This window comes from Brachycentrus maculatus, unplaced genomic scaffold (genome assembly GCF_059751285.1).
Source record: "Brachycentrus maculatus isolate JH-2025_06_01 unplaced genomic scaffold, ASM5975128v1 h1tg000180l, whole genome shotgun sequence".
NCBI classification, from domain to species: Eukaryota; Metazoa; Arthropoda; class Insecta; order Trichoptera; family Brachycentridae; genus Brachycentrus; species Brachycentrus maculatus.
In genome coordinates this window covers 320,612-339,511 of record NW_028280931.1, presented here as the reverse complement: position 1 = coordinate 339,511, position 18,900 = coordinate 320,612, and the positions used below count along the sequence as shown (strand labels likewise).

Sequence of the window (18,900 nt, the reverse complement as noted above, 5' to 3'; positions counted from 1 at the left end):
GACTGTGAGACAAACTTTTTGAAAACGAGAAAAAGTCAATTTAACTTTTAGTTTCTCCAATCGTTTGGGAATACACCCCCATTAGTTTTTCGTTTTCCACAAACGACTTTAGAAATTTATCTATTTTGGTAAAAAGCCATCTTGTTTGCTTTGCTGTAAAAAATATTTTGACACCTTTATAGTTTGGAAAAACATTTTTTTACGGAAATAAATTATTTTGTTTCACACAAAGAAAGACATGTAATGAGACAAAACATCAATTGAAAGGTCATTCTAGTACTAAATTCAAACTATTGAAATATATTTGACTTTTGTATTGTATAACTATTGAAATATGTTTTTCATTTGTATTTTTAATGCCCCTTTCTTCTTCTTACTTTTGACTTTGCTATATGAAAATGAAGCACAGAGCTGGAAAACAAGGATGAATGTAGACTGAATGCAGTCTAAATGTGATCTCTCAGAAGTATGTACGGCTAAGCGACGTTAGATAGATTTTACTATGGAATATACCATTTTGCTATTTTTTCTGATATTATTTTTATTTTTATTTTTAACTATAATATATAAGGTAAGTGTCTATAAAACTGACCTAGCCCCTATTGCTGACCTATTTCAAAGAAACAACAGATAATAAGACACTGGTTCAATTATTACTAATTTTTAATATTACCAACACTGCAGCCATGCTTGTGTTATGTGATGACAATGTTTTACAGTCAATATTTTGATTTTTCATATTTGAAATATCAGTTATAGTTTGGACATCTGGCAAGTAGCGCGCGCACACGGAAAATCCTTAACAGACAAGCCTAATCTTTCAAGTTTTATTTTAAAGGTGTATTATTTTTATATGATTGATATTTACTAATATTTTATATGTGTTAGTTAGTTTAGTGTATTGAATTTACAAAAAACAAAGTATTTGTGAAATAACCATATGATTAATACAATACATTTATAAAATAAAAGTTGTCAGTATTACATTCACCCGAAATTTCATTAGTTTCCTTTACTGACCTATAGGTCAGTAATGAGTAAGACGAGAGCATTTTTAAAGTTTACATAAATTTGTGAAAATTCTTAAATACGTAAATTTCTTGCGTCCTTTGGATAGCATACAGTTTTTGGATTATGGGGGCCTAATTCTGACCTATATATTTTTGCTTGGTTTTATAATTATAATAAATAGTTTCAGCGGTCAGTAATAGAAACGAATCTAGATCAGTATTATAAACACATACTATTTCAGAAAAGGAGTTTCGTTCTGAGCCATCTTTTTGTGATTTTTCTTATGTTAAAATACAATTTATTTTTTCTTTTTTAACATAATATCAACAAAAAAAAACTTTGTTTATTATCAAACATAAACTGATTCCACTATACTCGCATGAGTGATCACCTTGCCTTCATGTAAGTAACCATCGAGATAACACTGCGTCAATACAACATCAGTGCAGATGCAGTGCACCATCGGGTGCGGATAAGGGTTAGTAGAATATAAATATAATATATATATATATATATATATATATATATATATATATATATATATATATATATATATATATATATATATTTATATATATATGTATATACATATCAGGCACACTACCATCATGCTCTAATGTTGCACACCCAAATGAGGTTACTCCTTGTAAACCTCCAAATCCCACGATCTTAAATGTTCTAACAGCGTTTAACTGTCCCGTTCCGAAGGGGATATCAATTTCTTTACTAGCGCTGTATCTATCTCCACAGTTTAACCATCGGCGGTAGATTCCCAAATTTGCACGCGTGTGAATCGTGTTCTCGTTACGCAAGCGTTATTTGGCAAATACAGAGTGTTTTTTTTCGTTTCTTATAAGAATTATTATTAATTTAAATTATCTACTGAAATTTCTTGGTGCAATTGCATTTTCATATTTATTTTATAAATATCTACCTTTTTACACTAATTAAATTGTCATAATTTTAATATTTACTTTACCCTAACAATGAGTGGAAAATAATTGACAGATGATATGATTGAGCAACTTCTGAGCTATACGGACACTGATGTATGTATATAAGTGATGATGAATTCCATTTAGGGTTAGAAAATAAAGATTATGCTTCCGACGCCGACTCAGATAACTATATAATCCAAGAACTTGATGAATCTGACTCTAACAGCGTCAAGCCCGTACATATGGTAGACAACAGTAGAAATGAAGAAAATTTTTTCACTTCCAAATCAGGCTACAGATGGACAGATATTCCCAAACCCAAGTCCAAACTGTTCATACAACGTAATGTCATTTTTGTATTGTTTCTCGCTTTTTCTGATTTTTTTACCATTCTTTGTTTTTTTTTTCACCATAATATACGACAAATTAGAAACCCGCTAGTATGTACCGAGTAGTATGCTTCTCTCTCTCTCTCTTTCTCTCCTCACCCCCTCTCGCTTGCATCGTTTCCGGCCGAAGCGCCTAGTGTCCAGTGATGCTTAAACATTGGGCGGAATTGAATGTCATTTCCGCAGAGAACTTCTTCACAACTATGTTTTTTTGAAAATTATTGTTTATTGCAGAAAATTCAAATTTAAATGGAAAAAATAGAATAACAATAGCATGATAAACATTTTGACATTAGTCGAGTTTGTGAAAAACCTGTATTTTTAGCATTTTACTTAGGGGAATTGCCAGTACCCCCTTCGGAACCCGCGGATTGTTTTTTTTTTACTCTGGACAGGAAAGATTAAGCAGTCTCTGTGTGCCAGAAGATAAAGTGGCAGAAAAGAAGAAAAAAAACTGAAAATCACCAAGGGTCTTCAAAAAATCTTCCTCGTAAAAACTAAAATAAAATGAGTCCTGTATTGTAAAGTAGGAAGGGGAATTTTTTAGGAATTGTAATAAATCCCAAAAAGGATGGTTCCGCTTTGATCAAGGTCGTGGTATGCCTGAACTGGAAGTGGCAGAAAAACAGGATACTATATAGTATACTTCAGAAGGAATCATAAAAACAATTCCAGAACCGGTGTGACTAAATGCTAGAGGAAATTATTCCATTCCAGAATTACTTATTTATAGTGAGCTTAAAAAAATACATTAACAATACATTTTGTTTAACCAATATGTTTTTTTTTAATAAATAATAAATTGTCACATAAGTACTTACTTTTACATTTATTTCCATTACAAATACTTATATCTTACTCCAGTTTACATATGGTAAAATATATTAAAATATGAATTTAGTTGTCTTTTTCACTCATAGTCAGTAATAGGGGCAACAGCGGTCAGTATTATGAAATAATCCATTTCGAATAGGTCAGTATTGAATACAAAGCCTTTAACTGTTTATTGCGTGGATTTTAATATATGCACTTGACTTTTGACTATTATTTTTTTAACTTTGTAAGGATAAAACTATCCCATTAAAAAATAAAAATAAATTTAAAAAATTATCAAGCCGTTTTAATATTAAATAATTATTTTAAAAATATGGACCGGCTTAAGACAAAAACTAGGTCAGTATTATAGACACTTACCTTAAATATATTTTTTTATTTGTGTATTTCTCTTTAATTTATTATTGCGTTATCTTAATTTATATGTCAATTCTTCGAAAACTCGTACAACATTTGATAACAATAATTTTTAGAAATATTTTTGATTGGTTTTTAACAGAAATATTTGTGTTTTTACTATTTACAAAAATCATACTATTTCTGAGAGCCTAAGCGGCTCATTATTAGAAATAGGTATCAAATTGTGGTAGAGTATGTTCGAACCGAGAAACTCTGATTCAATAGTCCGCAACACTAACCACGGAACCATAACCGACACCGTTTTTTAATCAATGGGTCACCATTTTAGATATTTTATTAACAATTTTCCTCATCAAAAGTCCAACTAATCGCTAAACAATATTTCAAATTAATTTCGATTCGATGGCTCCAAAAGGGAGGTTGGTAAACGTCATGATTAAATAGTATTTGATCGCGTATAACGTTTCAATGCATCCGATAATCATTGTGTTAAAGGGGGATAATTTGTATATATGTATGTGTATTTGATGAATAATCGTACGATTCTCGTTCTTTTGACCATATTAATCATAAAAATAACCACTAGAACGATTTTATACTCTTGTATCTTTTATCTGGATAAGTACTCCTTTATATGTTGAAACATTTGGCGAAGTTTAAAGCGTTATTGCAGTGTCTTTTGTTAGAGAGATGCGTTTAGAACGTAATGAAAAAAAAAAAAATATATATATATAAGGTAAGTGTCTATAATACTGACCTAGTTTTTGTCTTAAGCCGGTCCATATTTTTAAAATATTTATTTAATATTAAAACGGCTTGATAATTTTTTTAATTTATTTTTATTTTTTAATGGGATAGTTTTATCCTTACAAAGTTAAAAAAATAATAGTCAAAAATCAAGTGCATTTATTAAAATCCACGCAATAAACAGTTAAAGGCTTTGTATTCAATACTGACCTATTCGAAATGGATTATTTCATAATACTGACCGCTGTTGCCCCTATTACTGACTATGAGTGGAAAAGACAACTAAATTCATATTTTAATATATTTTACCATATGTAAACTGGAGTAAGATATAAGTATTTGTAATGGAAATAAATGTAAAAGTAAGTACTTATGTGACAATTTATTATTTATTAAAAAAAACATATTGGTTAAACATAATGTATTGTTAATGTATTTTTTTTAAGCTCACTATAAATAAGTAATTCTGGAATGGAATAATTTCCTCTAGCATTTAGTCACACCGGTTCTGGAATTGTTTTTATGATTCCTTCTGAAGTATACTATATAGTATCCTGTTTTTCTGGCACTTCCAGTTCAGGCATACCACGACCTTGATCAAAGCGGAACCATCCTTTTTGGGATTTATTACAATTCCTAAAAAATTCCCCTTCCTACTTTACAATACAGGACTCATTTTATTTTAGTTTTTACGAGGAAGATTTTTTGAAGACCCTTGGTGATTTTCAGTTTTTTTTCTTCTTTTCTGCCACTTTATCTTCTGGCACACAGAGACTGCTTAATCTTTCCTGTCCAGAGTAAAAAAAAAACAATCCGCGGGTTCCGAAGGGGGTACTGGCAATACCCCAAGTAAAATGCTAAAAATACAGGTTTTTCACAAATTCGACTAATGTCGAAATGTTATTCTATTTTTTCCATTTAAATTTGAATTTTCTGCAATAAACAATAATTGTGAAGAATCAAAAAAACATAGTTGTGAAGAAGTTCTCTGCGGAAATGACTTTCAATTCCGCCCAATGTTTAAGCATCACTGGACACTAGGCGCTTCGGCCGGAAACGATGCAAGCTAGAGGGGGTGAGGAGAGAAAGAGAGAGAGAGAAGCATACTACTCGGTACATACTAGCGGGTTTCTAATTTGTCGTATATTATGGTGAAAAAAAAAACAAAGAATGGTAAAAAAATCGGATAGCGGGAAACAATACAAAAATGACATTACGTTGTATGAACAGTTTGGACTTGGGTTTGGGAATATCTGTCCATCTGTAGCCTGATTTGGAAGTGAACAAATTTTCTTCATTTCTACTGTTGTCTACCATATGTACGGGCTTGACGCTGTTAGAGTCAGATTCATCAAGTTCTTGGATTATATAGTTATCTGAGTCGGCGTCGGAAGCATAATCTTTATTTTCTAACCCTAAATGGAATTCATCATCACTTATATACATACATCAGTGTCCGTATAGCTCAGAAGTTGCTCAATCATATCATCTGTCAATTATTTTCCACTCATTGTTAGGGTAAAGTAAATATTAAAATTATGACAATTTAATTAGTGTAAAAAGGTAGATATTTATAAAATAAATATGAAAATGCAATTGCACCAAGAAATTTCAGTAGATAATTTAAATTAATAATAATTCTTATTATAAACGAAAAAAAAACACTCTGTATTTGCCAAATAACGCTTGCGCTTGCGTTCGAGAACACGATTCACACGCGTGCAAATTTGGGGATCTACCGCCGATGGTTAAACTGTGGAGATAGATACAGCGCTAGTAAAGAAATTGATATCCCCTTCGGAGCGGGACAGTTAAACGCTGTTAGAACATTTAAGATCGTGGGATTTGGAGGTTTACAAGGAGTAACCTCATTTGGGTGTGCAACATTAGAGCATGATGGTGGTGTGCCTGATATGTATATACATATATATATACATATATATATATATATATATATATATATATATATATATATATATATATATATATATATATATATATATATATATATATATATATATATATATATATATATATATATATATATATATATATATATATATATATATATATATATATATATATATATATATATATATATATATATATATATATATATATATATATATATATATATATATATATATATATATATATATATTTATATTTATATTCTACTAACCCTTATCCGCACCCGATGGTGCACTGCATCTGCACTGATGTTGTATTGACGCAGTGTTATCTCGATAGTTACTTACATGAAGGCAAGGTGATCACTCATGCGAGTATAGTGGAATCAGTTTATGTTTGATAATAAACAAAGTTTTTTTTGTTGATATTATGTTAAAAAAGAAAAAATAAATTGTATTTTAACATAAGAAAAATCACAAAAAGATGGCTCAGAACGAAACTCCTTTTCTGAAATAGTATGTGTTTATAATACTGATCTAGATTCGTTTCTATTACTGACCGCTGAAACTATTTATTATAATTATAAAACCAAGCAAAAATATATAGGTCAGAATTAGGCCCCCATAATACAAAAACTGTATGCTATCCAAAGCACGCAAGAAATTTACGTATTTAAGAATTTTCACAAATTTATGTAAACTTTAAAAATGCTCTCGTCTTACTCATTACTGACCTATAGGTCAGTAAAGGAAACTAATGAAATTTCGGGTGAATGTAATACTGACAACTTTTATTTTATAAATGTATTGTATTAATCATATGGTTATTTCACAAATACTTTGTTTTTTGTAAATTCAATACACTAAACTAACTAACACATATAAAATATTAGTAAATATCAATCATATAAAAATAATACACCTTTAAAATAAAACTTGAAAGATTAGGCTTGTCTGTTAAGGATTTTCCGTGTGCGCGCGCTACTTGCCAGATGTCCAAACTATAACTGATATTTCAAATATGAAAAATCAAAATATTGACTGTAAAACATTGTCATCACATAACACAAGCATGGCTGCAGTGTTGGTAATATTAAAAATTAGTAATAATTGAACCAGTGTCTTATTATCTGTTGTTTCTTTGAAATAGGTCAGCAATAGGGGCTAGGTCAGTTTTATAGACACTTACCTTATATATATATATATATATATATATATATATATATATATATATATATATATATATATATATATATATATATATTATTTATTTAAATAATATTAATGTAGATATAAATATATTTATTATTCTTATGTGCTTATAACAAAAATGATTTTTGACAATTGCATAGACTTGCATTCATACAAATAAACAGTCCATCCTACAAATATCCCCATTTCCCTTTTCCTACCCTCAAAATGTATTTTCAAAATAAAGTCAATATGTAAAAAATAATACACAAAAAAACCGTTTGTCACTTATTTTTCCCATTGTAAAATGAAATTGTAAAATTCCCCTTATAAGTAAGTGCGTTTGTCATAAAAAACAATGCTCCCCAAAGATTTCACCTTTCATGAGTCAGTCAATCATTTAATTCTTCTAACGTTCAAAGACCGCCAAGGCTCCTCGACCGTGTTTAGCACTAGATCACAAGACACATATATGATACAACATGCAAGGATGATTGCCAGCATACCTACCCAATTGAACATATAAACTCAGCCAACGTTATGAACACAATTTGTGAACCAACCGAAGCATTGTGCGTAAGGTTTATGAGTTTTCTTTGACCGATCCTTTTACGGTTGATAGATGAATGAAAGGGTAAAGGTCAACCATTATGTCCAACTCGCGCAAATAATAGTCGTTACATCAAGGGTTAGATACCTATAATAATAATAGTATATTTTTAATATGAATATATATATATATATATATATATATATATATATATGTATATATATATGTATTTATATGTATATATATATATATATATATATATATATATATATATATATATATATATATATATATATATATATATATATATATATATAACGTGGTAATATTTTTCTTTTGTAAATTGCGTGTAAATAATATGTAAAGTGGGTGTAAAATAATAAAATAAACAATGTGTTGCTTTGTAATTAAAGAAACGACAATAAAAGTTTATTCTTAATTAGTCTTTATAATAATTTTTATATCTATCTATCTATCTGATTCTGACAGTTAATAATATTATCGGAAGTCTTTTGTTTTATTCTGAGCGACGCATGCGGCATCTGGTGGTAGAACTGTTTTATGTAGGTACTTTTTGTAAGTACTTAATAAAATGTATAGGTAGGTACCTAGGTATTTTATTACATCTCCCCCCTTGGGGATGAAAATTCATAGTAAAATTTTCACTCGTCCTCCGGATCATCTTTTTGTAGTGAAGGGACTGGTATAAGTTTAGTGGTATGATAAAGTTTTTTTTTTTTTTTTTTCTTTCTTCCTTCTTTTTTTTCTTTCTTTTTTTTCTTTCTTGTTTTTTTTCTTTCTTTCTTTTTTTTCTTTTTTCCGTTCTTTTTTTCTTTCTTTTTTTGTATTTTTTTTTTCTCCTTGACCCTTTTAAAGTAGACACAGTTTTTCTCAATCCATTTGTTTTTTTCTTTTGAATTCCTTTATTTTTATTCAGATCTCTTAAAGTATCTTCTAATATAACCAAATGTACAACTTTTAATTGTTCATCTGCATTTTTATTCGATTCTAAAACTGGATTCCGGCTTAGACAATCTACTTCTAAATTCTTCTTTCCTGGAGTATATTTTATTTTATCTTTCGTAGAAGTTTTTTCTACTTTATTTTTATTTTCATTTTTCAAGCACTGTTTCTGTGTTATTTGTATGTCTTCATTTTTATTCTGATCTTTTAAAATATCTTCTAATTTAACCAAATTTACAACTTTTAATTGTTCATCTGCATTTTCATTCGATTTTAATACTGGATTCCTGCTTAGACAATCTACTTCTAAATTCTTCTTTCCTGGAGTATATTTTATTTTATCTTTCGTAGAAGTTTTTTCTACTTTATTTTTATTTTCATTTTTCAAGCACTGTTTCTGTGTCATTTGTGTCTTCTTTTTTATTCTGATCTTTTAAAATATATTCTAATTTAACCAAATTTACAACTTTTAATTGTTCATTTGCATTTTCCTTCGATTCTAATACTGGATTCCTGCTCACACAATCTGCTTCGAAATTCTTCTTTTCTGGAGTATATTTTATTTTATATTTTGTAGAAATTTTTTTCACATGTTTTTTATTTTTAATTTTATCACTAGTTCTTAAATTTCCACGTCTTTTTTGATTATCTTCTAATCGTTTTCTTTGATCATCTTCTAATTTTTCTCTCTCACTCCGAACATATTGTAGTAATTGTTTTAATACATCTAATGTTTCATAATCCATTTCCAATTAACAAAATTGTCGTTTTATAACGTGGTAATATTTTTCTTTTGTAAATTGCGTGTAAATAATATGTAAAGTGGGTGTATAATAATAAAATAAACAATGTGTTGCTTTGTAATTAAAGAAACGACAATAAAAGTTTATTCTTAATTAATCTTTATAATAATTTTTATATCTATCTATCTATCTATCTGATTCTGACAGTTAATAATATTATCGGAAGTCTTTTGTTTTATTCTGAGCGACGCATGCGGCATCTGGTGGTAGAACTGTTTTATGTAGGTACTTTTTGTAAGTACTTAATAAAATATATAGGTAGGTACCTAGGTATTTTATTACATATATATATATATATATATATATATATATATATATATATATATATATATATATATATATATATATATATATATGTATAAATAAATATATATATATCCAATTCTCATGAATTGTCGATACAGATTTTCGAATTTTTTTTATCAAAATGAGAAAAGACATGTTATTTTATTGAAGTAAATAATACGTATTTTTAAAAGTAGAGAAAGTAGAATTGTAGATGCAAGCCAGTGTAATTTAAAAAAAAAATGTACAGTTTATTATTTTTTAATAAAATGTGCTTTTGTTTTATTGCGTCCTTCTGATTCGAAAAAAAAAAATATACAAAATTCTTCGCAAACACTGATAATTGCTTTATAAATTGACAAGTATCCATTAAGAAATAACGTTAGAATTTCATTTATAAAAAATACCAACCATGATAAACTGTTTTTAAATTAATAGTTTTGAAAGCAGAAGATGGATAACAATATTCAAAATGTATGAGAAAAAGCTTACACCCATAAGATGTAATTTGTTATATTATTATAAAAACAAAACATTATTCAGTATCTATCTGTCAGGGAGTTTTAATTAAATGTTTACCCTATTTTTCCTTGAGATAAAATTAATCTATTATTATAGTCACAGAAGCATACTTTTATTACAGAAATGATCAAAAGAAACATTTTGAGTGTGAAATCATAAACAAAGCTTTTTATGTACATTTGATATTCCAGTATGCAAATTTCTATAGATAATAGTGTATAAGTGATTATAATTATATTTTATTAAAATTTATTCGTCGGTATAACTATAAAAGATAATAATATTACGTTTTATTTACCTGTTCTGCAAATTTCAGTATGCAAATTACTTAGTAAAAGCAACAATTTCTATGTGAAATGGTAAATTCCCTACACGTGTTCACGTTACGTTAATGTAAACGTAAACCGCGATGTACACAAAGCCCAGCCGGTTTCGAGGCGAAAAACGACTTAGGACATTCCTGGCAATCTCGCTGTAAAATACAGATTCTTTATGAGATGGGATTCCTTTGAGGCGGCAGACGCATCTATTTATAATAATAATAATGATAAATTTGGATAATTTATATGGCGCCATTTTCGTAAAATATTACCTAAAGGGCGGTCATTAATTAATAACCGTGATTTTTTCAACGAGGCATGTGCATCAACTTTATATTATTTGTAAGAATATCAACATCTTTCGATCGTGCTGTATTTAAAGGCAAATTGGCTATGCTTTTGATTTGAAAAAAATTGCAGTTAAATATTACCCGATTGATACAGAGAGTCATCGAATGAATCACGTAATTCACTCAGAAACAATACGTCCGCCGCTCACGGCTGCTGCTACTTAGGAATATGATTTTGTAAAGTGTGGTGACACTTAATCAATAATAAAGGTAAAGCTCAAAAGTGAAATAACATATTTTGTTTTAAGTTTTACTTGGTAAATATCACTATTCCTTAAAATCTATTGTAACGCGTCTTTAGATGCATTCCGTGTCATTTTTAAACACCGTATGTGAAGCTTAGTCTAAATTTAAAAGTTGTGTCCTTGGGACGTTGAAAGATTAAGAGGGGATAGGAGATAGGATTATATTTTATATTTAAGAAGTTTAAAGAAATAGTGGTATTAACTCAGTAAAACTTAAATTAAAAATGGATACTAACCATCACGCCTCTCCTCCGCAGGTGTAGGTGTGGAGAATGGAACGCCATACAAATCTGTCTTTCCAAGAAATCTTTGCCTCTTCCGCATTCCATGTACTTATACCTAATCTCGACTTGACCACATTCAAGTATTTGAAATACTTGATCATGCCAAAATCATATTTAGTTTTGAGAAAACATAATGTACCCGTGTATCGTGCGTAGTCAACAGTGAAAATATTTGTTCGAACCTTCCTGTCACGAAAAACAGGTTGAAACTATTCATATTTGATATATTCATACACGTTCACTTTGAAGAAAACTCGCAAAAGGATATCCATTATGTCCCTCACTTATACCGTTGACATGAATGTGACCGTTCACTCGAAAACGTAAATGGTTTGTAAAAATACGCGTTTTTACAATATTTTCATTCAAGCGGCGAAAAATAAATAGTGGAACCTTTTCACATGGTTAACTGAATAAAAAGCCTCCTTGAACCGTCTAGACGTGAAGCTAAGCGTCCCGAACCTTTTGCCTCGTGATTTCCCTAAAGGCGAGGTCTGCCCACCGCCATCCCTCCTCGCTATCTTTACACATATACATGATGTATCACGATGCAGTACAAATATTTTAAGGGCAGATACGGGAGATCTTTTCCGAGAAAAGTCTCGCGAACAAACTTCAATAAGTTAAATCAACAAGTCAGATGATTGTCGAGACCATCACCCTATTATTGAATCAGGCTGGAATTTACCAAGACGTAATATGATATATTCGCGATAAGTTGGAAAATTCGAAATTAAGTGTTATAATATTAAAACTTTAGTGTTGTTTTGAAAATATAATACTTAATACATTGGGTGGTGTATAATAGACCAGGATGGAAAAGGAGGTGTCATTTGTTGCTGCAAACCAATACACATGATGGAGACCACAGAAGAAGACTTAATAGAAGTTCATGGGATAGTAGATTCATCACATAGTAATCTTAATCTCAAGTTTCGATAAAGGTCTGCGTAAGCATAATTCTCGTTCTCATAATAATATACATATATAAATTCAGAGTCAGTTAAATCAACTGTATTCGGAATAAATTAATTGTTACATTTCTCGAAACACAGTATAAAAACCTTATACCTAATAAATATCGGTTATCTAAGTTCAAACAATATTTTCTAAGTAATTTAATAAGTTGGGGCTATCCTCACTACATCGCTCTACACGCAGGATTGTGTCTCGTTGTCTAAAAAACCAAATACCTGATGAATATCGGTTATATTAATTAAATATTTTATTACGTTAAATGCGTATGAAATCTCTGTTTAAATTTCATACACGCAAGTACAAAAATATATCAAAATTACAAAAATAAAAAATTAAATATACTTATTAAAAAGACTAAGATCTTGTCCGCCTCCGTAGAGTAATGGTCAGCACGCTCGGCTACCGTTCTGGGGGGTTTAATAAATATAAGTGATTTTTTCACTCTAATATTTATTCAATATTACACTGGACTGGTACCTGAAGTGGAGGGCTGATCACCTTTCCTTCATGTGTAAACGATCGAGATAACACTGCGTTTATATGAAGCAGTGCCCTATGCACCATTGGGGTGCAGTAAGGGTTTTATTATTTTATTATTATTAAGATCTTCGTCTTAGTTTAGATCACTTTAATACGTTAAATAACGTTTTAAAAAATTACTTCTATTACGACATCTTAAGCATTAGTTTGATCTACTTCACCAATTTACGGGTGTTATCAAATCAATGCATTTTAATTGAAATGACGTGCATCATTCATATACGACTTGACAGCAGTTTCGATACTGATTCTATAAATGATTCGAACATATAACACGTATAATAACACGTGTAAAAACTTAAACATGAATTTTGTTCGAATAAAAATATACTAATACATCTTTACAACATTTTATGTGTGCAAATACTTGTTCACAAATCTGGATTATTTCCATATAATTTATATTTGAAGCACTAACTTAGTGATTTTCCTTTGTTTTAAAATCACTATAAATATTTTAGTTTAACTTAATTATAATGTCTACCGGTTTCGAAGCTAACAGCTTCTTTATCAAGACTGATTTATACTTGTGTTTTATTCGAAAACCAAAAATAAAATTAAAATGTAACTTTGTTTTAAAATCAGTATAAATATTTTATTATAAGTGAATTATAATGTCTACCGGTTTCGAAGCTAACCGCTTCTTTATCAAGACTGATTAATACTTGTGTTTTGTTCAAAAACCAAAAATATAATTAAAATGTAACTTTGTTTTAAAATCACTATAAATATTTTATTATAACTTAAATATAATGTCTACCGGTTTCAAAGCTAACCGCTTCTTTATCAAGACTGGATTATTTCCAATTAGGAGTTTTTTTTTATATTATTTTTGACATCTAAACATAGATACAATATTTTTCAGATCTACCCACTTCTTTTCGTTTATCCATTTGTTTATCCATTTCGAAATTTGTGAAGTGTGAATAAACATATTATTTTTTGACATCTCATCAAAGATGAAGAAGAATATGGAAGTCTGGGCATTTACGGGACTGACGACCGTCATAGGCTGGTTCAAGTAATCACTTTACACACGTGTAACATTCATCTACATTCATTCATTTACACCTCACCAATAGATGTCTCTAGTGAAGTTCTAGTGATTCAAGAACAAAGTTTCTAAATTGGTTCATATATATAGAACTTCCAAGAATTTGAGTAGTGTGGTTGCCAAATATGGGTAGAATTTGTGAATGTTACACGTGTGTAAAGTAAGCCAGCGTATGACGGTCGTAAGCCCTGTAAATTCCGAGACTACCATATTCTTCTTCATCTATGTCGATATGTCAAAAATAATGTAAAATACACATTTTACTTAAAGCAGTTGCATACTCCTGTCGAAAGGTAAAATACCGACCATGGATGCACGTTTCCGATGATATTGGCATGAAGGGAATCTGACTAGTACAAACAGGAGCAGAGAAGGAACTCACTTGGTGTAATCCCGGCCAAGAATACGAGAGATGAAAAGAGCTTTTCATCTTAACATTTCACCGAGCAATATGAGGTTTTTGTTTTACGACCGTCGTACTCGCTACCCGACGTTTTTAATACATAAATTCGACGCAGGAATACTCCAAAGCTATGGAAGCGCTTCTTAAAAGTGCTTTATCTAGAATTTAATAAGCGTAAATAAGATACTCTCCAGGATATAAAGCATTCCGAGAAAAAATCATCTCATTCAAATTTCCATGTAAACTAAAAAGTAGTGAATACTATTCAAAGGATTTTTTTATGATAATAAATTTTGATATTGCTTTTACTTTTTTTATATTGATATCTGGACATAGATGATCAAGAATAAAGAATTTTGGGTATTTACAGAGCTTACGATCAGTCATAGTTTCATTTGAACTAGCCTAAGTCAGGTGGAATAGCGAATGACTTTTCAATGGAATTTATAACTAAAATAAATTTCGATATTAAAACATTTATTTTTAATATTGACATCTGGACATAGATGATCGAGAATATGGTATTCTTGGTATTAAAAGGCTTACGACCTGACAAAGTTTCACTTGAGCCAGCCTATAACAGGCGGAAAGGATATTTCTTGGCGGAACTGCATTTTATAAAGTAAAACATTTTTTTTTAATTTTTATTTTATTTGACAAGTGATCGGGTTTCACCGTCACTGACATCATCAGACCAGTGACCACCACCAGTCTGATGATGTCGGTAATGACGAAACCCAGTCGCTGGTCAAATAAAACATAAGTGGAAAAAAAATTAATTGTTGTTTTATTAGATGTTGTTGTAAACACACTCGATAAATTGAGAACAGCTAAAGAAAAAATAAATTAGAAGTAAATATATACTTACTGTAAAAATACCAAACCTTTTAAATCATTGTGTTTTCAGTTGTGCAGGTACTTATGGTACATTTTTATACATTATAAAAATAATGTGTATAAATTGATAATAAAAATTGACACTTTTAGTATAAATATAGTATTTATTACAAAACAGTGAGTATGCAGTAGTAATATGAAAATAAAAGTATAAATTTGTATTAACAATTTATGAGAGGTTAAAAATATATAGTGATCATTTAGCAGCAAACGCGGGAATGCCTGTAATAGCTCGCCCTAGAATGAGCGCGTGGATATCGTGCGTCCCTTCGTACGTGTTCACCGCCTCTAAATTCATGACGTGCCTTATGACGTGGTACTCGTCAGATATCCCATTCCCCCCGAGCATATCTCTGGCGTTTCGTGCGATTTCTAATGCCTTTCCGCAGGAATTCCTCTTTATCAAGGATATCATGTCGGGCGCAGCCAACCCCCTGTCCTTCAAACGTCCAACTTGTATACACCCCTGTAATCCCAAACTGATGTCTGTTATCATGTCCGCCATCTTCTTTTGCATGATTTGAGTCGCAGCCAGAGGCCGCTGGAACTGTTTCCTGTCGAGGGTGTACTGACGCGCGATGTGAAGGCACGATTCGGCGGCCCCCAAGGCACCCCACGCAATACCGTATCTCGCGTTGTTGAGACATCCGAAAGGACCTTTCAGACCCTGCACATTAGGTAAAATATTAGTTTCCGGAATCACAACGTCGTCCATCAAAATCATCCCGGTTTCGGATGCTCTAAGCGAGAATTTCCCTTCGATTTTCGGTGTCGATAATCCAGATTTGACTTGCGATCTCTCTATTATAAAACCTCGAATCGTATTGTCTTCTGTTTTCCCCCATACGACCAATATGTCGGCGATAGGAGAGCTGGTAATCCACGTTTTCGATCCCGATAAGCTGTAGGTTTTCGATTTGGGATTGAACTTTGCCCGCGTTTCCATCGAACTTGGATCGCTGCCATGATTAGGTTCCGTCAATCCGAAACATCCCGCGAGCTTTCCCTTGGCCATGTCGGGTAAATACTTTTCCTTCTGTTCTTCTGATCCGTACATGTAGATGGCCCCCATGGCGAGAGAACTTTGTACACTGAAAGCTGATCTGTATGCCGAGTCGACCTTTTCAACTTCCCTCGCGAGCAGCCCGTACGTTACATTCGAAACACCGGCGCATCCGTATCCTTTTATGGTGCATCCTAATACACCGAGTTCGCCCATTTCGGTGAGAATCTCCTTATGAAAAAGTTCCTTTCGGTTAGCTTCTAAAATCCTCGGGAAAAGTTTATCCTGGCAGAAACTCTTGAATGTGTCCCTCATGGCTATTTCATCTTCCGCTAGCTGTGATTCTAGATTAAGCGGATCCTCCCAGTTGAATACGGGCTTCGAAGTTGCTCCAGACTTTGAACATAAGACCGAACATTGAGAAAATGATTTGTTCGGTACAGACGTACCCCGGACGAAAATTCTTCGCGGTAAATTCGTCAAAATAGTTTTTACTTGAGACACAGCCATTGCGGATACTAAACTTTTCCAATTTTATAAACGAGAAAATCTTTCGTCTAATTTGATAACTTTGTTTACATACGGCACTTCTTGTCAACACGATGGTTACGTCACAATATGAATTGCCCTTGAATCATGTACGCACAAAATGTCACTAATATATAAGTTGTTATCAACTACTGTCACCAAGCGAGAACAAGTAGAAATAAAATGTGAAACGTCTTGTAACTTTCCACTGCGATTCATTTATTTATTTACAATGTCTTAAAATATGTTATTTAAAGGTTTGTCACATTTACACACAGCATAAAAACGTTTTGTTACAGTTTTTGATTGTAAACATTTGACATTCGTACTGTAGCGATCGACCGTAAACCGCGAGAAATAATTTGACATGAGCAGCTGACTTCACGTCGGTAGTCGCTAGTAGCTAAAACAGCTAGCGGCCCTACCTACAGAGCGGTAAAATGTTGCGTCACTTGCGTTTCAACGCACGATCCGAATACTTACGGAAATAGACGAATTTTCACGAAGCCCGGAGAATCATTCCCGCTATCGCTTGCCCTTTTACAAATAAATATTTTTTGTTGTATAATTTCCCACCTTTTTTTGTTAAACGAATGTTTGTATTTTTTTCATTTAAAAATAAATGTACAAATTTATTTTAAACGAAAAATATTTAAAAATACTAAAAAACCTAGTAATTTGTTTCTTTTTATACAATAAAATATTTATTAGCATTGTTTTTTAATGCAAAACCCTTAATGATTTTAATTTTTTATTGTATTATTATCATTTAAAATTATCAATTTATTTATTTAAACATATTACATAAATAAGTCATATATATATATAATATTCCCGATTTGTAATTTCCATTACTCATTTCAATACTTGTTCACAAATCTGGATTATTTCCATATAATTTATATTTGAAGCACTAACTTAGTGATTTTCCATTTCATAATTAAAATGTAACTTTGTTTTAAAATCACTATAAATATTTTATTATAACTTAATTATAATGTCTACCGGTTTCGAAGCTAACAGCTTCTTTATCAAGACTGATACTTTGACTTACAAATAAATATTTTTTGTTGTATAATTTCCCAACTTTTTTTGTTAAACGAAGGTTTGTATTTTTTTCATTTAAAAATAAATGTACAAATTTATTTTAAACGAAAAATATTTAAAAATACTAAAAAACGCAGTAATTTGCTTCTTTTTATACAATAAAATATTTATTAGCATTGTTTTTTAATGCAAAACCCTTAATGATTTTAATTTTTTATTGTATTATTATCATTTAAAATTATCAATTTATTTATTTAAACAAGTCATATAAAGTCATAACAAGTCATAACAAGTCATAAATAAGTCATATATATATATATATATATATATATATATATATATATATATATATATATATATATATATATATATATATATATATATATATATATATATATATATATAATATTCCCGATTTGTAATTTCCATTACTCATTTTGGGACATGAGATTAAGGTAAACAAGACTGAAAAAAAATGAAAAAATAAGCCATAATGTAGAATATAAAGCAATAAAAGGTACAGCAAATAGGCATAAAAAACATTAGATAAGAAGCACGTATAAAGGAAAAACATTGAAAATATAACAAATAATAATAAATAAAAAAAATAATAAACCATATCCGCTCCCTAGGTGGAGCATATGGAGTCCACAAACTGTCTCCAGGCTTTTCTGTCGGCTGCCAGCTCCCTTGCATCCTCCCAAGTCAGATCCGCGTCCCGAAGTTCTGACGAGAACTGACGACGAAT

At 30.5% G+C, this 18,900-nt stretch overlaps 2 protein-coding genes across 2 annotated transcripts in view; both read right to left on the bottom strand.

Moving 5' to 3' along the window:
* Nucleotides 1–18,900, bottom strand: part of LOC148307969 (uncharacterized) — a 416,767-nt gene that overhangs the window by 333,409 nt on the left and 64,458 nt on the right. The gene's annotated exons all lie outside the window — the stretch shown is intronic.
* On the bottom strand, nucleotides 15,659–17,474 carry LOC148307970 (glutaryl-CoA dehydrogenase, mitochondrial). The gene has a single exon (XM_088262493.1). The coding sequence runs from the start codon at nucleotides 17,085–17,087 to the stop codon at nucleotides 15,771–15,773; it is 1,317 nt and encodes a 438-aa protein (XP_088118619.1). The 5' UTR covers nucleotides 17,088–17,474; the 3' UTR covers nucleotides 15,659–15,770.